We start from the raw sequence: 18579 nt of genomic DNA, 5'->3' as shown, positions 1-18579 counted from the left end.
ACACCACATAAACTCACAGCAGTATATGGAGGAGAGCACAGTAGCGGTCGGCAGTAGGTGTTTCTGCAGGGCGGTGACGTGGGCAGGGGGAGGGGCAGGGTGGGGGGAAACAATGTATGGATTACGGAGTTTTACAGGTATGTAAACATTTTAAAAAATTAAACGAATGTCGTTGCGCGCACTGCATCACATTTGGTGATGCAGTGTGGGCAACGAAATTCGTTTTATTTATTTAAATGTTTACTTACCTATAAAACTCCGTAATCCATACATTGTTTCCCCCCACCCTGCCCCTCCCCCTGCCCCGTCACTGCCCTACAGAAACACCTACTGCCGACCGCTACTGGGAGAGCATGGGGACGTTCCTACTTGCAGTCCGTTTCGGGGACTATTCTAGATAAAATAAACAACACACTTAACCGCACCCTTGCATACACCATAGAGGTGTGCCTGCTGGGAAGCTTTCTTAGACCCAAACCCATACCCAAGAAGGTCAGCAATAGATATGTAGACCTAGTTCTAATATTGGCAAATAAACAAATAATGATGGCATGGAAATCCAGAGAGGGGCCCAGGTTGGAGGTCTGGGTAAATGACGTAACCACCTGGGCCTAGGTAGAAGAAAGAGCCCTGCAGAGAGAAGAGGGAAGAGAGAAGACATCCGAGGGGTGCCTAGGCAACCCATTGCAGATCTGTGGGCAGAGGCCCTTGAGGTATGGGAGAGCCCTCGTGATTGGGGGCCTCCAAGGCACAAGAGGGTGTACACAAACGGGGGCTGGTGAAGACAACCTTGCTGCCCCACTGACCCTATGGAGCTACGGGGCGCTGCTGGTCTACTCTGAGGGCCCAATGACTTGGCCCTCCTTCCGGCGGTCTCAGTCAACACCGAGATCCGCCCTCAGCACTGTGGAGACTTTACTTCAAATGATGTGCACACCCTACCCCAGCACTCCCCACCAGCACCTCAGGTAGCACCTCTACACACACACCGCGTGTCTGAGACTCGCCTCTTCCCTGGTGCTCACGATGACCTGGAGCTCTTCACCAACGCCTGCTTGCACCTTGACACACACCCTGTGTGTCCGAGTCTCTCCTCTTCTCCCGGTGCACACGATGTCCAGGCGCTCTTCAGCAACGCCCTGGCTGCACCACGACACGCACACTGTGCGTCTGAGTCTCACTCTTCTCCCGGTGCACGCCATGACCAGGTGCTCCTCACCAACGCCCTGGCCTGCACCACGACACGTACTCTGCGCATCTGAGACTCACTTCTTCTTTTGGTGCACACAACGACCAGGCGCTCCTCACTAATGCTCTGGTCTGCACCAGGACACGCACCCAGCACATCGGAGTCTTGCTTCGTCTCCACGTGCACACCACGACCAGGCGCTCCTCATCAATGGCTCGGCCTGCACCAAGACATGCTCGCGCCGGAGACGCAGCTTACTCCTCTGTGCCCATGATCACAAGGCACAACTTCTGAGGGTCTCAACCTGCAAAAGCACGTGCACACCGTGTTGCTTGGGACTTCTCCGCAAACTTTTATGATCCTATATTGCCAAACAGGGAGCCAGCTCACCTCGGACCCCTGGGGTTACAAAACACAGCACAAAGCAGTCTTCTTCAAGCAGGGGGACCCAGCGCCTCCAAGCATAGTCCCAACAGCCTCTCCCTTAGTTAGAACAGAAAACTGCAGACCAGCCCCAGATCACGAAGCAAGGATTGGTCTGTCCACAGCAGTCTCTTTAGTTGCTCCTTCTTTAGCAGAGGTTTCTCTTGACCACAGAATGGGTCCAAGCCTTTTCAGTCTCAATATATATGTGTTTCATTCCAACATTCAGGGGTTTCAGCTCCCATAGTTATACCCCTAAATGTCTTTGAAGTTCAGTTGTGCTCAGGGTCCCTGGCCCTTCCCTAAATCAGGTCTGCGTGTGTCCCTCCCAGTGTCACTTCTCTCCCTTTGATACTGGGGGTCTGGATCCTTAATCACTCAGCAGGAGGTGGGTCAATTGGTTTATAGCACCAGACCAGACCCTTTCACCTCCCATGCTTCTCCTGCCCCTACTCTCCAGATGCAGGGCAGCCTGGTGCCATCTCAACCCCTCCCTGGGTCAAGACCTCTCCCAGCGGCTCTCACCTTTCAGATCCAGACAGACAATTCACATTTCAGGAGAGACACACAGAAATGCTTAGAGCACAAAACTCAGCTACTTTCTAAAAGGGTGATTTCTGAACACACAGTGACAAAACCACCTTCACAGAAAGATGTGTTATGACACTGTGAGTTCATGCATACTAAGGGCCATATGTATCATCATACTATTTTGCATTTCCTAAATAGCAAATTTTAAGGAATCGCTATTTAGGAATTGCAAAATGGTATGTATGAAAAAAATCGCTTTTTATTTGCGATTCCTTAAGCTTCCTTATTTGCGAATTCGTATTTTGCGAATTCGCAATTAAGGAATAATTTCCAATGCATTCCTATGGGCCAGGAGGCCTATAGGAATGAATGCAAAATAATTCTCAAATTGCGAATTCGCAATTTGCTAATCGCAATTTGAGAATTATTGCAAGAGTGCAGGGGTGTCTCAAAGACACCCTGCTGCACCCCTGAAAAGAACATGTGTGTGCATATGGCGCACATACATGCCCTATGGGCATGTGTGTGCATCACATGCCACCTTTAAAAATGCCAAATTGTGCATTTTTAGAACAATTCGCAAGTTACCATCAACTACAAGTTGGTGGTGATTTGCGAATTCTTAACCAAAATTCGCAAGCCAAAAATGCTACATACATAGCATTTAAGGAATCGCAAAATTGCGTTTGCCTAAATGCTATGGAAAAATAAGGAATCGCACAAGTTTGCAATTCCTTATTTTGGGAATGTTTCATACATCCCAAAACATGCAAAAAGGCCGTTTGCGATTCGCAAAGGCCGAAATTCTGAGAATTTCGGCCTTTGCGAATCACAAAAGGCTTGATACATATGGCCCTAAACTTCACCTCTCCATTATAAATTGACCGGAAACTAGGCTAACAAACACAACAACCAGCCTCCCCCATTCTGTCCTATGGGCAGGATGGCATTTCAGCAGTGAAAAACGAAATGGAGTGTTTTTCACTGCCAGGACATAACACACATTAGTATATGTCCTGCCTTTTACCTACACTGCACCCTGCCCAGGGATTACCCAGGACCTACCACAGGTGTGCCTAATGTGTATGTAAAAGGGAAAGTCAGGCCTGACAAGTGGTTGCACTTGTCAGAACAATCATGCTAACTTAGCATTCTGCGCGCAGGCCCCACACTGCAGGCCTGAGTTCCCTTCTCCGCACAACTTTGCATTACTAGCCCTGGCTCACACAGTGCACATCACTAGGGACTTTACTAGTAAGGCAAACATACCAATCATGGCCAACCAATCACCATTACATTTTACATAGGGGAACACTTGTACTTTGACACTAATCAGCAGTGGCAAAGTACCCAAAGCAGCTAAAAGCATAGGAGGCAGAGGCAAAAAATGTCTGGGGTAATCACGCCAAGATATGCTAGGTCCAAACCAGAAGTTTACACGTTTTTCATTGAATGTATTGCTTTCACACACATACATAAGTTGTACACACAACCTTTATGCATTGGGTTGGCAGGCAGATGCCACAGGTATTTAGGATGATCCGGGTTCATGAGTAACCCACTTATGATTGCTTATCTACACCGCAACAGGGGTGTCTGTTGAATGCTAATACCAAATTTCTTAGCATGTTGGTGGAGGGAATAAGGCGTCACTGTCTACTTGCAGTGTGTGGAGACATGTTAAACACCTGAATCACTACAATGATACTGACTGCTTAGTGAGTGTGCTGTACTATATTATGTAACACTAGTCACACGTTTGCTGCATGAACACTCATGGAAATGTCGATGATACTCCGTAATGTACATGATGTTTGACATGGACGCATCTGGACACACAGAGTTACACTTAAAAGAATGCTGTATAGAAACACGACATTTAACAGGCTATTACGTTGGATAATTGTCTTATATACAGGGCCAATAAAACAAGTTGTTTAAAAAATAAATTACTGTCCATTAATAGAAGTATCCTGTTCATTCATTATGATAGCATTCTTTTGCAAATAAGGCTGTATAGTAACATTTTTGAAAAAAAGCAAATCCATTAACAACGCTTCATAGTGGAGATTACCGCAGCTTACATTTACATTTGGAAAACATTACCATAAAATTAAGGAGAAAAAGATGTTGGAACTCCCCAGCTTCAAGCAACTGTATTTTTGAATATATACTTTTTAGGTTGAGTCAAATCGTGCAAATCTCAAGTTAGTACACTGTATCGTCCTGCACTTTCCTAACCTTTCTATTGGTTGGCTCTCGTCCAAATGATGACGTCAAAATATGCCCCCCCCCCCCCTGAGCCTTCTAACACAGTGTGCCTTTACCTGTAAAACTATGTTCTTGCTGTCAGAATGATATGACCACTCTTCATCTCATTTTTATTTCTTCTCTTGCAGATTTCATGTTGACCAATCCAGGATTGCACGTTGACCAGGAGGATTCCTCGCTGGCATGAATCTCACCGCTTTGTGCCTCCCAACTCTGTTGGCTTTTGACGATGATGGGAACTCATCCATTCTGGGCCAGCCTACCATAACCAACTCCTCCATGGTCGCCAGCCCTGCCACATATCTGCGCACCATCCTCATCCCGCTTGTATACCTTGTGGTTTGTGTTGTGGGCCTGGGAGGAAACACTCTAGTCATTTATGTGGTCCTGCGATACTCGGTGACGGAGTCAGTCACTAATGTATACATCCTGAACTTGGCACTGGCCGATGAGTTGTTTATGCTGGGCCTGCCCTTCTTGGCAGTGCAGAATGCTGTGTCCTACTGGCCATTTGGTTCTCTAATGTGCAGACTGGTGATGACAGTGGATGGCATTAACCAGTTCACCAGCATCTTCTGTCTGACTGTCATGAGTGTTGACCGCTACTTGGCCGTGGTGCATCCAGTCAAGTCCTGCCGGTGGCGTCGGCCACAGGTGGCCAAGGTGGTCAATGCCAGTGTCTGGCTACTATCCTTTCTGGTGGTGCTGCCCGTGGTCATATTTTCAGACGTTCCCCGAGGAATGAATACTTGCCACATCGAGTGGCCAGAACCGGCCTCTGTCTGGAGGGCCAGCTTTATCATTTACACCTCAGCTCTGGGCTTTTTCACACCACTCCTGGTCATATGTCTCTGTTATTTCCTCATCATTCTCAAGGTGCGCTCCTCCAGCCGCAAGGTGCAAGTTGCATCATCCAAGCGCAAGAAGTCCGAGCAGAAGGTGACTCGAATGGTGGTGATTGTGGTGCTTGTATTCGTCCTTTGTTGGCTGCCGTTTTATGTCCTCAACATTATTAATGTGGTGGACCCGTTACCCAATGACCAGTCTCTCTTTGGGCTCTATTTCTTTGTGGTGGTCCTCTCGTATGCCAACAGTTGTGCCAACCCTGTCATCTATGGCTTCCTCTCCTACCGTTTCAAGCAGGCCTTCCGGCGAGTACTGTTGCGCTCCTCCCGACGTGTGGAGAATGAAGAGGAGGTCACCTTCCCCCAGCAGGAAGGGAACGGGGTACGTGGGGAGGATGCCAGCGAGGTCAGCAAGATCACCCAGAATGGGAATGGAGCTGACATGTTGCCGGCTACCAGCACTGGGGAGGCCAAGCAAAAGCCCCTTCCTGAAGAGCTGGTCAGCCTGGAAAAGGCCAACATGCTGGAAATTAGTTACCTCTAAAAATAGGGGATAAAAGAGAATGCGTGAGCAGTGAGACTCCACGAGATCAAAGATCAGCTGGCTCAAAACTAGGACACTGCTCTATACCTTCACTAACGCCTTTCAGAGCAAAGGGACCCATCCAGGGGAGGGTTAAGGTAACAAGGACACCTGAGGGCAGCACGCTGACCCCATCCACGGAGCTGGTAACAGCGGTTGGAAACCGACCCACCGCCAATCCTAGGAGACAGAAGTCCATGCACAGCACTGCTCGCAACCACTGTGCACGTGAGGGGAGAAGACCCAAGACTGAGTGACCAGAGAGACTGGATTCCCCTCTTACTCCAGGAAAGAGTGGTCCTTAAAGAGCCCCTTTGTGAAGGGAGAGCTACGATATTAAATGACTCTAAACCACCGCTCACCCAAAGAAAGAGAATTTTCTCCAGAGTAGACCAGCCCTGGCCTGAGCAGGCAGGAAACACGTATATCTTACCGGAAGTTGTGCTTTTGTTTTATGCTCTCCTACCAGCAGATTCCACAAACGCTGACGTCACCAGAGTCCAAGAGCCAGTCCCAAGGCAGTATGTCAGCGCGGGTTTACACTGTCACATACACAGGCGGTATCATGGAAACACAACTATTAATGGCGATGTTACAATTTGAATAGATCATTGAGGTGAACCAGATTTGACAGCACCCATTACCGACATGTATTTATTATTGTTTCGAGACAACACCCCACTTCTTAATGCACCCCCAAATCTCTACATCATTGAAATCCACATATTTCACTGCAGTTCTGCTTCTCCCATCTGGCTGAAGGGAGTGGGACAGGTTGTCCCTCCTCCCACCGACAAGCAGCACGCTTCCCATAAAGAAATGTAACCCTCGCTTATTAATTTTCTGACACATCTCTGCAACTTAATTTGATCCCCTGCTCCTCCCTCTGCCCAAAACACACTTAAAAAATATAATTAATTAAAGGTATTGATTTTCTCCAAAACTGTAAGAGCATTTTTGGCAGGTACAGGATGGCAACTTTAACGCGCTCAGAACTATTTTCATTCATTGTTTAACTGCCAATACCAATTTCTAACTCAAGAATTAGTTTTTGTTTATGTTCACCCCATATCATTTTGCCATTTTTGAATTGAAGATACAGTTTTAATCTAAAACGCATTGTTGTAACATTCAGCCAACGGGTTTATCCACATCATTTTTATTATTTATTTAACAATCTAGTTTATTGTAAATATAGAATATTATAATTTTTTGAAGAATAGTGCAACATTTTTTTCCAACAACAAAATATTTGGCCAGTGGTGCACGATATGCACAATCTTTTTACTTTTCTACCCCAATTGGAAATACAGGACACATAAATATTTTCACGTGGATCTTTAATTGCTATTTTTGCCCTTTCTAGCAAAAGTTGAAAAAGTCATCATTTTACAGCAAGCGGAAAACTAGTCTTATTTCGAGACGCTGACCCACACCCACCATCTGGAGCACCGACAGATCTAGACTCCATCGGCTGACAGCGTGACAAGGAAACCACTGCCAGAGAGGTCAAACACAACCAGAACACAAACAGGAAGCATGTCAGTCATTACTTCGCAGGTGGTTACATTGGGAGTTATTACATCAGTCATTACATCAGGAGTACTTTTACATTGCATGTTTTTACATCTGGAGTGCTTTTACATTGTTGCATGGTTTTACACCCTAAGTGCCTGTACATGCTACACTAACAACCTGAACCCTAAAACCGTCTCACCCCCCCCCCTACAATAGCTAACCGTGAACTCTAAAAACTATGTACTATTACATACAACACCATTCCTGTACCATAAAAACGTTTTACTACCCATATCCACTTCCTCGCTGAACACTAATGCCCGACGGAGGCGTGACACTACTTGCCTGTGTGAGCTGGTGGTCCCCAACAGTCTAAAATAACTGCTAGGAGTCACGAAACTCTAAAATTATATGTTAAATCATGATATGGTGTTACAGTTCAAAAATGTTCAAGCTCAAGTCTTTGACCTTCAGTGCGTGTTATATTTCCAATCATTTTAAGCTTATACTTTTGGTCTATCAAATGGCGCTGTAACCCTTCGGTACCTGAAGCTAATACAACATCGCCCCCAAGGGGCGAACGAGAATAAAACAGATTCAAAGCTACACGAGGATAAAACAGATCCAAGCTAAACCGCTCCCATTACAAACCTTGTCATGTACAATAATTCACTTATTTTCTAGTCAAACGAAATATTGAGCATAGAAGAACAAACTCATCAAATTTAAAGGAGCAACAGCATAACTTCACGCTTTCTCCCCGTAAGATTTTTGCCTTACTTTCCTGTTAGTCTTAATTGTACCCTGCTTTTAATTTTCAAAAGTCCTCTGACATTTTCCTATATCATCTGCATCCAATTTTTCCTCCCATAAAACAGTTTTGCATTACGTTCTCTATCCTCTGTTCTTGGCAATGTCCCTCTCTTCTGTAATCACCTAGTCACTTCTGTAATTCCCCTTCCCTCTCATTTTCAACTCCCCAACACCACCATATAATTAATCCCACTTGTCTCTCTTCTGTAATTCACCCAATTTACTTTTAATTTACTCTTTCGTTCCTTCCGGCCCTTTTGCTTGGGCAATATGCTCTCTCTGTTTGGAGCACGTCTTGACCTTCTTGCACGGAAACCAACATCTCCAACACAAGACATACTACATCCAACAAAAGTCCAACTGAGTTTCAAACTACCCACTTCCGAAAGAATTGCAAGGAACCATAACAACTGAAGCCTTGATTGGCTTTAAAAGCCTATATAAATGCTCCAATACTAAAGAATCGCTCTCGATGGGAAACAACCTTTACAACGCAGTCATTACATTGCACTAGATTTACAACGCAGTCGTTACATCGCAACATCTTTTACAACTTATGTAATTACCACACTGTCACTACAACACATGACATTACAACGCATGTCACTACAACGCAGGCATTACATTGCATGTCATTACAACGCATACATTACAAAGTATAGTACCCCTTCACTATCCAACACTTACCCTACTGATGCACCCCTTGGAGGTAGAATAGTAATTTGTACCCCTACACTATCCAATACTTACCCTACTGTTGCACTCACTGGATTTAGAATAGTAATTTTTACCCCTACACTATCCAACACTTACCCTACTGTTGCCCTCACTTGAGTTAGAATAGTAATGTTTAGCGCCCTACACTATCCAACACTTACCCTACTGTTTCACCCCCTGGAGTTAGAATAGTAATTTTTACCCCTACACTATCCAACACTTACCCTACTGTTGCACTCACTTGAGTTAGAATAGTAATGTTTAGCGCCCTACACTATCCAACACTTACCCTACTGATGCACCCCTTGGAGGTAGAATAGTAATTTGTACCCCTACACTATCCAATACTTACCCTACGGTTGCACTCACTGGATTTAGAATAGTAATTTTTACCCCTACACTATCCAACACTTACCCTACTGTTGCACTCACTTGAGTTAGAATAGTAATGTTTAGCGCCCTACACTATCCAACGCTTTCCCTACTGTTGCACCCCCTGGAGTTAGAATAGTAACTTTTACCCCTACACTATCCAACACTTACCTTAAATGCAATGTAATGGTATGAGTTATCAAGGTATTATGCGTGTAATGGAATGCGTTGTAAATGTAGTTAAATAAAATTAGTTGTAGTGGCATGCCAAGTAAATGTATGCGTTGTAACGTCATACATTCCCTCTTGACAACCCCATCTTATTCTCTAAACCCCTCACTCTGCACTCGTTCTACAATCCACCTTCTCTTCTCTACCTTGTTCTGCAATTCCTCATCTATTCACTACAATTCACTCCAACTCCTGAAACTTCCTGTTTCCTCTATCATGTACCCTCTCCTTTCTACCATACATCGTCCTTTCCTTCCTATGTCCCCTCACTACTCTGCAATTATTTCATCTCCTCTACTATTCCTCCCTACTCCTCTGTGCACAGCTCATTTTAGGGCCCCACGCTGCCAATTCTAAATCTATTTATACACCATAACCTCAGGTGTCGTCGTTTTGTTATGTATTCTAAATAAGGCAGGTACCTAACTGCCATTAGGTCGCGGCATAAAAATCAGAGAAAGGCCTGCAGCACGTTTTTGACCTGAGCCCACAAACGTTTCTTTCAAGGTCGGTTGCTCCTCCACTCTCTACAATTCCCCCTTCCCTCTACTTCGTCATCCCTCAAAATCCACTCCGTCTTCTTCAACTCACCTCTTGGCCCCGCAATTATCTTCCTGCAATTTCCTGTTTTCCTCTCCCCGTAGCCACTCATCCCACCCCCCGAGGAAGACCTTTCCTCTTATTTCGTATTATTTCTAGCTTCCCTAACACAGACACGCACCCACACACACACATTATTGCTCTGCCACTTTTAATCACTTCGCCCGCAACGTAAATTAAGTTTTCAATTGTTTTGTTTTTGTTGTTCTTATAATAAAAACAGCTTTTCATTATTGCACTGTGTTATGGTGAAATGTAATTTTTTTGTTTTGACTACAATTAATAACCATTGTACACATGAGAGTAAGCTGGATCAAAATACAATGAGGCATGTTATCAAGAAACGGCGTTAACATTATCGCCGCTTTAGCGGCAGAAAACTGCTGCTAAAGCGGCGATAATGGGCTTGATAATATGCCCTTGTGAATTCCCATAGAAGCCCATGTTCTGGTGTGAACATGGGCTTCTATGGGAATTCTCTACGCCGTATTATCAAGCCCATTATCGCCGTTTTAGCAGCAGTTTTCTGCCAATAAAACAGCGATAATGTTAACACCATGCTTGATAATATGCCCCTCTGTTCTTTATTCCACATCTTCTCTCTCCACCATCGCTTCACCTCTCATTCTCATCACATGTTAGAATCTCATTTATCGTTCTAAGGCAGACAATATTTCCAACTGTGGGAATGCACCTACAGGAAATATAGGAAAGGGGTGAACATAATATAGCACCAGGAATGTGCTACTTTAAGGATATCATGGCATACATAAATCCTAGTTATATCAATGACATTATAAAACATCTTCCTCCAAACATATATTAGATTCTCCTAAAATATATATGACGCATTAGAGACTCAATGAATAATGGGGCATATTATCAAGGGATTTATCTCCGCTTTTTTGGCTTTAAAAGCCAAGAAAGCGGAGATAAAATTATCTCCCTATTACCTAGCTGTCGCTAACACCAGTTAGCGACAGCTAGTAGGAGATAGCGACCATCTTGGGCCCCGCTTTGCATATCAGAGATATTTATCACTAATGACATGCAAAGTGGGCGTGCCAAGATGTTAGCGACTGGAAACAGTCGCTAACATCGCCATCTCCTATTACCAACTTTTAGAGATATTCGCGCTAAGCGCGAATATCTCCAAAAGCTAACACCTTCCCTGAGCAGTTCTTAGCCATGTTATCCAATGGGAGGTGGATAACATGGCTAAGAGCATTTGCTCGGTAATGCATGAATATCGCTGACTTTTCAGCGATATTCATGCATTTCGGCCGATTTTTATCGCTTAGGAGATAAACCTTGATAATATCAAGGCTCCTAAGCGATAAAAATCGTCGCTACACGGCGATAAAATTATTGCCGCTAAGCCAACCTAGCGATAATTATCGCTAGTTGTTGGTAATATGCCCCAATGTTCCCAAGTTATAATCCTTATGCCCCACCTTTGGAATTTTTGGTGCTTTGCTTAAGACTTATTTGGTGGATTGATTTGGTATCACTGCTCGTGTTTCTGGTTGGTGGGGAACTTTAGCTAGTTTGCCCATACTCCATCTTTGGTCATCGTCCATTATGGCTACATTAAGTTTGATTTCAACAAAACACATAGGTTCCAAAAACTTGGAATTATTGTTATTCTTCCTACTTTTTTTTATATACGCCCAATCTTCCACGTTCCATTGTTGTTGATTTGTTCAATGTTTACAGCCATAGTATTCTTTATATTTGGCTTAATGTAATGCAATTTTATTTCTCATATTTGTTATGTTATGTTCAATTCTTTCTCCTCCCCCAACCAGTTAGGAAATAGTTTAGTGCTAAGTTTCCTCCTTTTCAGGGATGAGAATGGGATATTCCTGTAACTTTGTTTGGAGCAGTATGGTAGGCCCATATCATGTCTTGTATGGATCTCTCTACATGTAGATGGTTTGCACATGCTAGATGAATGCACTCCTTTATCATTCTGTTTACACTTTCGACTAATCTGTTAGGCAGTGGGCAATGTATTGCAGAATTTTGATGTGTGACTGCGAACTATGAAAAGAAGTCTTTCATAGCTGATGAAGTAACGTATACGGTATACCCCATTGTCTGTCATGATGATAGATGGTATGCTAATTGTGGTAAAAGTGTATCTCAGAAAATTTATGAGGGCATCTGTGGTGATCTGGTTAATCATCCTATTGACTACCCAGTGAGGATGATAATCTATTGAGAAGAACATAAATCGTTTCATCACACCTTTATAGTTAATCAGGCCAATTATATCCAGGGGCAGCTTTTCCCACGGTTTGTCAGGAGCGAACACCGGGGCATATGGAGTGTTGCAAATTATTTTTGATTTATTGCTATTGGTACAATATAATTCACCATAGAATCTGACTGGTTTACAATCAGGACCTGTTCAGGGATATTAGGATCTATCATAATCCCAAGCTTCTTTTGATGCTGCCATCCCAGAAAGGTCGAACCTTCCTCTACCACGTATACTTGGTCTATTGTGGAACAATCTTTGAAAGTGATATATGTTTTAACCATTCCTTTACGGGGAATGGGATCCCTAGTGAATTCGCTAGGTATGTCAGGAATTTGATGGTTTTTGTTTCTGTTGCTTGACATTAAATGTATCTCATAGAAACTGATTAATGTAACCAGGGACCGTGAATTGGAGAAAAGTTTTATAGGGTTTCCATATAGGTACACAATACATTCTGAGTATTTAATTTGATTGACTGTGCTTTAATCTTTTACCTTGAAAATTATTTTCCTTTCTATTTGGGAACCTTCCTCTGATGTGCTGCTTTCATTTCCTTTCCCAACTCTAGAAATCTGCTTGCATACTCTAGCAAAGTGCCCTTTTTTTAAATTTTTTATAATTTTTTATTGAAAGTTCAGCAATTACATAATCAGCAATCGCCTGATAAAAAAGAGTAATTACATCATTACAATCTTTTAAAAACGTTTAAAGAAAATGTATTAATAAAATGACAGGAATAATGCAATATATTAAGCTTGCTTGCATAAGAAACAGAAGAATATGTGATGTTACACCGCGATCAAAATGATTGCGGTATGTAATATCGCAGTTTTTACAATGCAAGTCGTTACAACGACTTGCGCTGGAGGGCGCTGGACTTAGGAGTAGTAAGATTTAATATTCCAACACCAGTCTACGTACAGTAAGGAAGGTGTTGGAATGTTAAATCTTACTATTCCTTAGGTTATACCGCCCTCCAGTGGAAGTCGATGTAACGCTTGTGTTGTAATGCCAGCGTTCTAAATGCATCGCGGTGTAATCACAGCGACGTAAAGGATGTTTCCCGAAACAGAACATCCCCCCACAGTTTGATAAAAAAATGCATGATTTTACATTGCTCATATTACCAATAAAGTGTCCTAACCAAATGCCTCCCAGAGTTTTTAGAATTTGCTATAAGATCCTGATCTTAGTGCATATCTTTTTTCAGATTACCTGAATCTACATAATTTGGACCACCAATGTAGACATTTTGGAGTTTCTTAAACCTGCTACTTTTGAAGGATTAATGACCTAGCTATTAAAACAATAATGTATAATCGCTTTTTTTCTGGGCAGGCAATGTTTAAATCTAACAAATACCCAAGACCACGGTCTGAACATCTAAGGAGTGTTCTAATTCTAATGTGCAAGAACAGTACTTATTAATCTCAGCCCAAACATTTCTTAATCTTGTATAGATCCATGTAATATGGGTCCAATTCCCCCACCCACCATTGAAAATCTAAAATAATTTGTAGAAATTTGAGGGCTAAAGTTATGGAGTAGGGCCCGAGTTCTATAAAACAGCCACTTGGTATAAAATTGCCTTTGCCCCAAATGCGCCCCTTTAATAGGGTCAAATTAAATGTATTTATCTTATCCTAGGTTATAGAAGAAATCTGAAGATTTTCTTTAGATTGCCATCTATCCAGAACCTTCTTATAGACCTTAGCAACCTTGTTTTTTTCGTAAAGAGGAAACCCACTAACTAATAGATCTGCACGTCCTAGATTCTATCAGGTCCTCTGCTAACTCTAAAGTTGCCAATATACCTCTGAGGTCTAAATACCATACAAATATCTCATCTTAATGAAGGACCATTGCAGTGTTTCTTTAAATTACTTAATGCTAGGCTCAACTTCCCTCAGCTTTTCCAGTTTTCTGCTTCTAGAAAATCCCATATCATACGATACCCATTGCTCTCCCACCTCGACGGAGCATTTTTCTCTGAGAGGAGTTGATCGCCAATGTATATATCTGTCAAATAAGTCACCTCATTAATGAAAGGGATATCATAATGCCTAAACATTTGTGGATTATGCGTAATGGTAAACTGTAGAATCTTATATAACAAGTTTTTAGGAAACAAATTAATGCCTGGGGTCTTAAAAAACATATATGTAGTATGTGCAAAGTTTGCAAAATAATATTTTTTCTGACTTTTGAATCAAAGCAACACAGCCCATTACTTGAAAGAGGTAAACTAGTTTATTTTGCAAACAGGCCCTTAATATTACTTATTAAGGGAGACTAATTTAAAGAATATCAATCATTTTCTGAGACATCTATCCCTAGATATCTCTTAGACTTTTAGGTAACTTAAGATTGCAATTCAGTTAATAAACTTTCTTGTGCACTATTACATAATAACATTTCTCTTTTTAATTTATTTATCTTATAACATTCCAATGATTGCTATTCTTGAAACATTTCAAACACCCTCTTTTGGTTCTATACATCAGGTTTTTGAAACAATGCTATATCATCAGCGTATACTTTAATATTAGTCATCCCTTTCAATAATGGTACAGAGTAAAGATGACAGAGGACAGCCCTTTCTTGTATCTCTGCTAACCTTGAAAGTATCAATATTACTAGGATTGATAATTTTTTGCGCAGAAGCTCCTTTACATAAACAGGATATTTCTTCTTTTCTTTTTTTTCTGTATTAGTTTTAATTAACATAACACAAGGCAGTTATACTTTTTCAAAGTATGGGTGCAGTTCAAGACATATTGACCGTGCATACAGTAAAAATAAGTATCAAAACCACATTGAAGTTGTTACGACGGTAAGCTTCCCTCCGATATTTCCGAACATGTTGAAAATGACAAAATTAATGACTAGACTACAACTATATTCCTGTTATGATCGCGTTGCTTCCCTATCCCAGCACTCTGCCTAGCTGATGTGTGCCTCCCCATCTAAAGCACCCTCAGGTTTCCCTGTCTCTTTGCCTACCAGGTATTGTTGGAATAGACTCCAAAAGCCTTGGGCCTGGCCTGCAGAGGCAGAAGTTTACTGTATGTGTCAGTCTGTGTGTTGGGTCAATTCATCTGTAGTTGGTGTTGGACCCCTAGCCCAACGCATCACCGCCCGCCTTTTGGCAAGCAGCAAGCCAATCGCCACCAGCCACCTTACATCCTTATTGATTTCTTTATCATACCCCATTAGGGCGAGGAATGGGTCTGGGGTGAGCGAAAGGCCAGGGATTTCATTTAGGATATGAAATACTTTCTCCCAGAACGCCAAGATTTTATGGCAGTACCAGGCTACTTGCAGAAAGCTGTCTACTGGCTCTGTGCAACGATTACACGTAGCTGGGTCTCTCAAGCCATATCTATACAACCTATCTGGAGTGTAATATATCCTATTTATATATTTATTTATTTATTTATTTAAAATGGATGATGCAGTACCTGCCATTTAGTGAGATTTGTCTGGTCTCCTCACAGCAGTAGCGCCAATCAACCTCTACTATTACGCGAGCTAAATCCTTTTGCCAGTACTGTTCCGCTCTCGAGTGTAGTGACCTTCTGTTTTCTTGCGTAATGCTGTAGATTCTTGTGACCAATTTAGTAGGGGAGGGAGTACAGATAATGTGTGTTAGGGCGAGGACCTCTGCTGGCTCCTGCAGGCCATCTCCCAGGAGTACTTGTAATGCTTGACGAACTCTTAGGTACTGATATTGATCAAGAGTCGAAGGGGCGTGTCCCCCAGCTAATATATCCTCCCATTTGCGCAGTACACCATACCTTAACAGATCGCCTACTTCAGTGATGCCTATCCTCTGTAAAGCCTCTCTCGTTGGGAGCCAGGTACACCATTCTAGAGGAATCAGAGGTGAATACATGGGCGCGCCCACTTGTCTATTCAGCAGATTATACCAGGCGTGTACAGTAGAGTTGAGGGAGTCCAATATACTGTGCCTCCTAGACAGCTTATTCAATATTACTTGTGGCAATGTGTCTGGGTTGGCAGCAACATTCTCTATGTGTAAATGTGGGAGGGCTTGAGAGCCGTGCATCCGTGTGTGGGCATGTGAGCACTGAGCTGCCCTCTAATATAATTCAAGGTGTGGGGTATTGAGACCTCCCATGGAATATGGTAAAGTAAGTGTTTCCCACTTAACTCGCAGTGATTTACCAGCCCAAGCTAATTTATTCAAAAGCAACCTAATCTTGGCAAATATGTGCACCGGTAGAAGCATGGGTATATTTGGAAAGAGAAATACAAATCTTGGGAGAATAACCATTTTCATTACCAAAATCCGCCCTCCCGACGAGAGGGGTAGCCTGATCCATCTGGTAATGGCCTCCTTAAGCCTACCAAGGGCTTTACCGTGCTTATCTGTGAGTACTACAGTGGAACCCTGGTGTACTTGTATACCTAAATAATTGGACCGAGCCAACGGTCCACTGCATTGGGAATTTCAGACGTACTTGTGCCGTCGCTGAGGTTAGTGGGAAAATCAAGGATTTGGCCAGTTAATCTTTAGGCCAGATAACTGCCGAAAACGAACCACCTCCTCGAGTACTGGAGTGAGATGAGTCTCGGGGTCCCTGACATTTAGGAGCATGTCATCAGCATAAGCTGAAGCTATCAATTGGTAGCCTGGGAAGCAAACTCCTCTATGGCCATGGTACTCTCTCGGTGCACATAGAAGGGGCTCCGCTAACAGCACATTCAACAATGGAGATAGAAGGCATCCCTGCCGGATACCTCTAGAGATGGAGTTAGGAGATGTAACTCTGTTCCCCAGCCTAACTCTTGCTACCAAGTCTTCGTAAAATACCTTTACAAGCTGGAAGAAAACCTCACCCATACCAATGCGCCGCAACACAGCTTCCATAAATGCCCATTCTACAGAGTCAAATGCTTTCTCAGCTTCTAAAAAAACGCACATCGGCTTTGACTTCTGGGGTTATATGCTGAATAATGCCAAACACGGTTCTGAGGTTTAGAGTTAAATTACGTCCAATGGACAAACCAGCCTGCTCCTCACCTACCAGATTCAGAATTAGGGGGGCCATCCGGTTGACTAGTGCTTTAGCAAAGAGTTTTGTGCCCACATTAAAAAAAGACAGGGGTCTGAATGATGAGCGGCTGTTTGGAGGTTTCCCTGGCTTGAGGAGAGTGACAATTATTGCCTCTCTCATCGTGGGGGCATCATTTTGAGTTCCGCCATCTCCTCGAATGGTGTGACTAGTTGTGGTATAAGTAGGTTTTGGTAGGCTTTGTAAATATCAACAGTTAGCCCATCAGTACCAGGAGCTTCCCCATTCCACATTGACACAGTGCCACCCAAATCTCCCTGGGGTCCAGGGGGTCCATGAGGTGTTCTCTGTGTGCATCAGTGAGTCATGACATCTGGATATGTGCCAAATAGTCTTATGTAGCTTTATCGTCTTGTTATTCAAGAACTAGACAAGTCTGCATCATTTCTGCAGAATCTATCTGCAATACCAATCGTGTGATAGACCAGACTGCCATCCTCATTAGCGATCTCCACTTTGGTGCTAGCCTCCCTTTTTGGACACTGTAGACTCACAAGTAGGGCGCCAGGGCGTTTCGCCGCCCCGTTTATCCGCGCCATGGCATATTCGACCAGATGTTTGACCTCACTGTCTGCAGCGCCAAGGTACTCCGCTAGAGTTTGTATAATCTCATCTAGCCACTTATTGACCCCCGTCCTTTGAAGTTCTTGCTCCAGTCGTGCTACTTCTTTCTCTAAACGTGCAAGCCTGTTCTGAATAGAGAGTAAAGTACCTGCATGCTTTGATATAGCCACCCCTCTGATATACACCTTTTAGGCTTCTCAGATTGTCGTGAATGAGGAGACTGATCTGATATTACCTTCAAAGAAATTCTCTATTGATGTGGCCATTTCTGCATTAAACACCGGGTCTAGTAAGGAATAGGGGGGAAACCTCCATGTGAAAGGAGCAAATCGTTCTGCGGGTATCTCCAATTCTAGTAGAACCGGAGAATGATCCGAATAGGTCCCTGGGAGGGGTTCACACGAAATGATCTATGGTAGGAGCCTTCTAGATATCAACCAGTAATCTATCCTGGTGTGAGTTTCATGGGGTGCTGAGTAGTATGTGAATCCTGGAATGGTCTCAACATGATGTCTCCAAACACCCATCAACCCCAACTGACCCATCATGTCTATTAT

At 43.2% G+C, this 18579-nt stretch overlaps 1 protein-coding gene across 1 annotated transcript; it reads left to right on the top strand.

Annotated features, from left to right (window-relative positions):
- Positions 1–4555: 4555 nt before the first annotated feature.
- On the top strand, positions 4556–10270 carry SSTR3 (somatostatin receptor 3). Its single transcript, XM_078683915.1, has one exon. It carries the CDS (start codon positions 4598–4600, stop codon positions 5801–5803), a length of 1206 nt encoding a protein of 401 aa, XP_078540041.1. The 5' UTR covers positions 4556–4597; the 3' UTR covers positions 5804–10270.
- The last annotated feature ends 8309 nt before the right edge of the window (positions 10271–18579 follow it).

This window comes from Lissotriton helveticus, chromosome 1_1 (assembly GCF_964261635.1).
Source record: "Lissotriton helveticus chromosome 1_1, aLisHel1.1, whole genome shotgun sequence".
In the NCBI taxonomy this organism is placed as follows: domain Eukaryota; kingdom Metazoa; phylum Chordata; class Amphibia; order Caudata; family Salamandridae; genus Lissotriton; species Lissotriton helveticus.
This window is presented reverse-complemented; position numbering and strand designations above follow the sequence as displayed.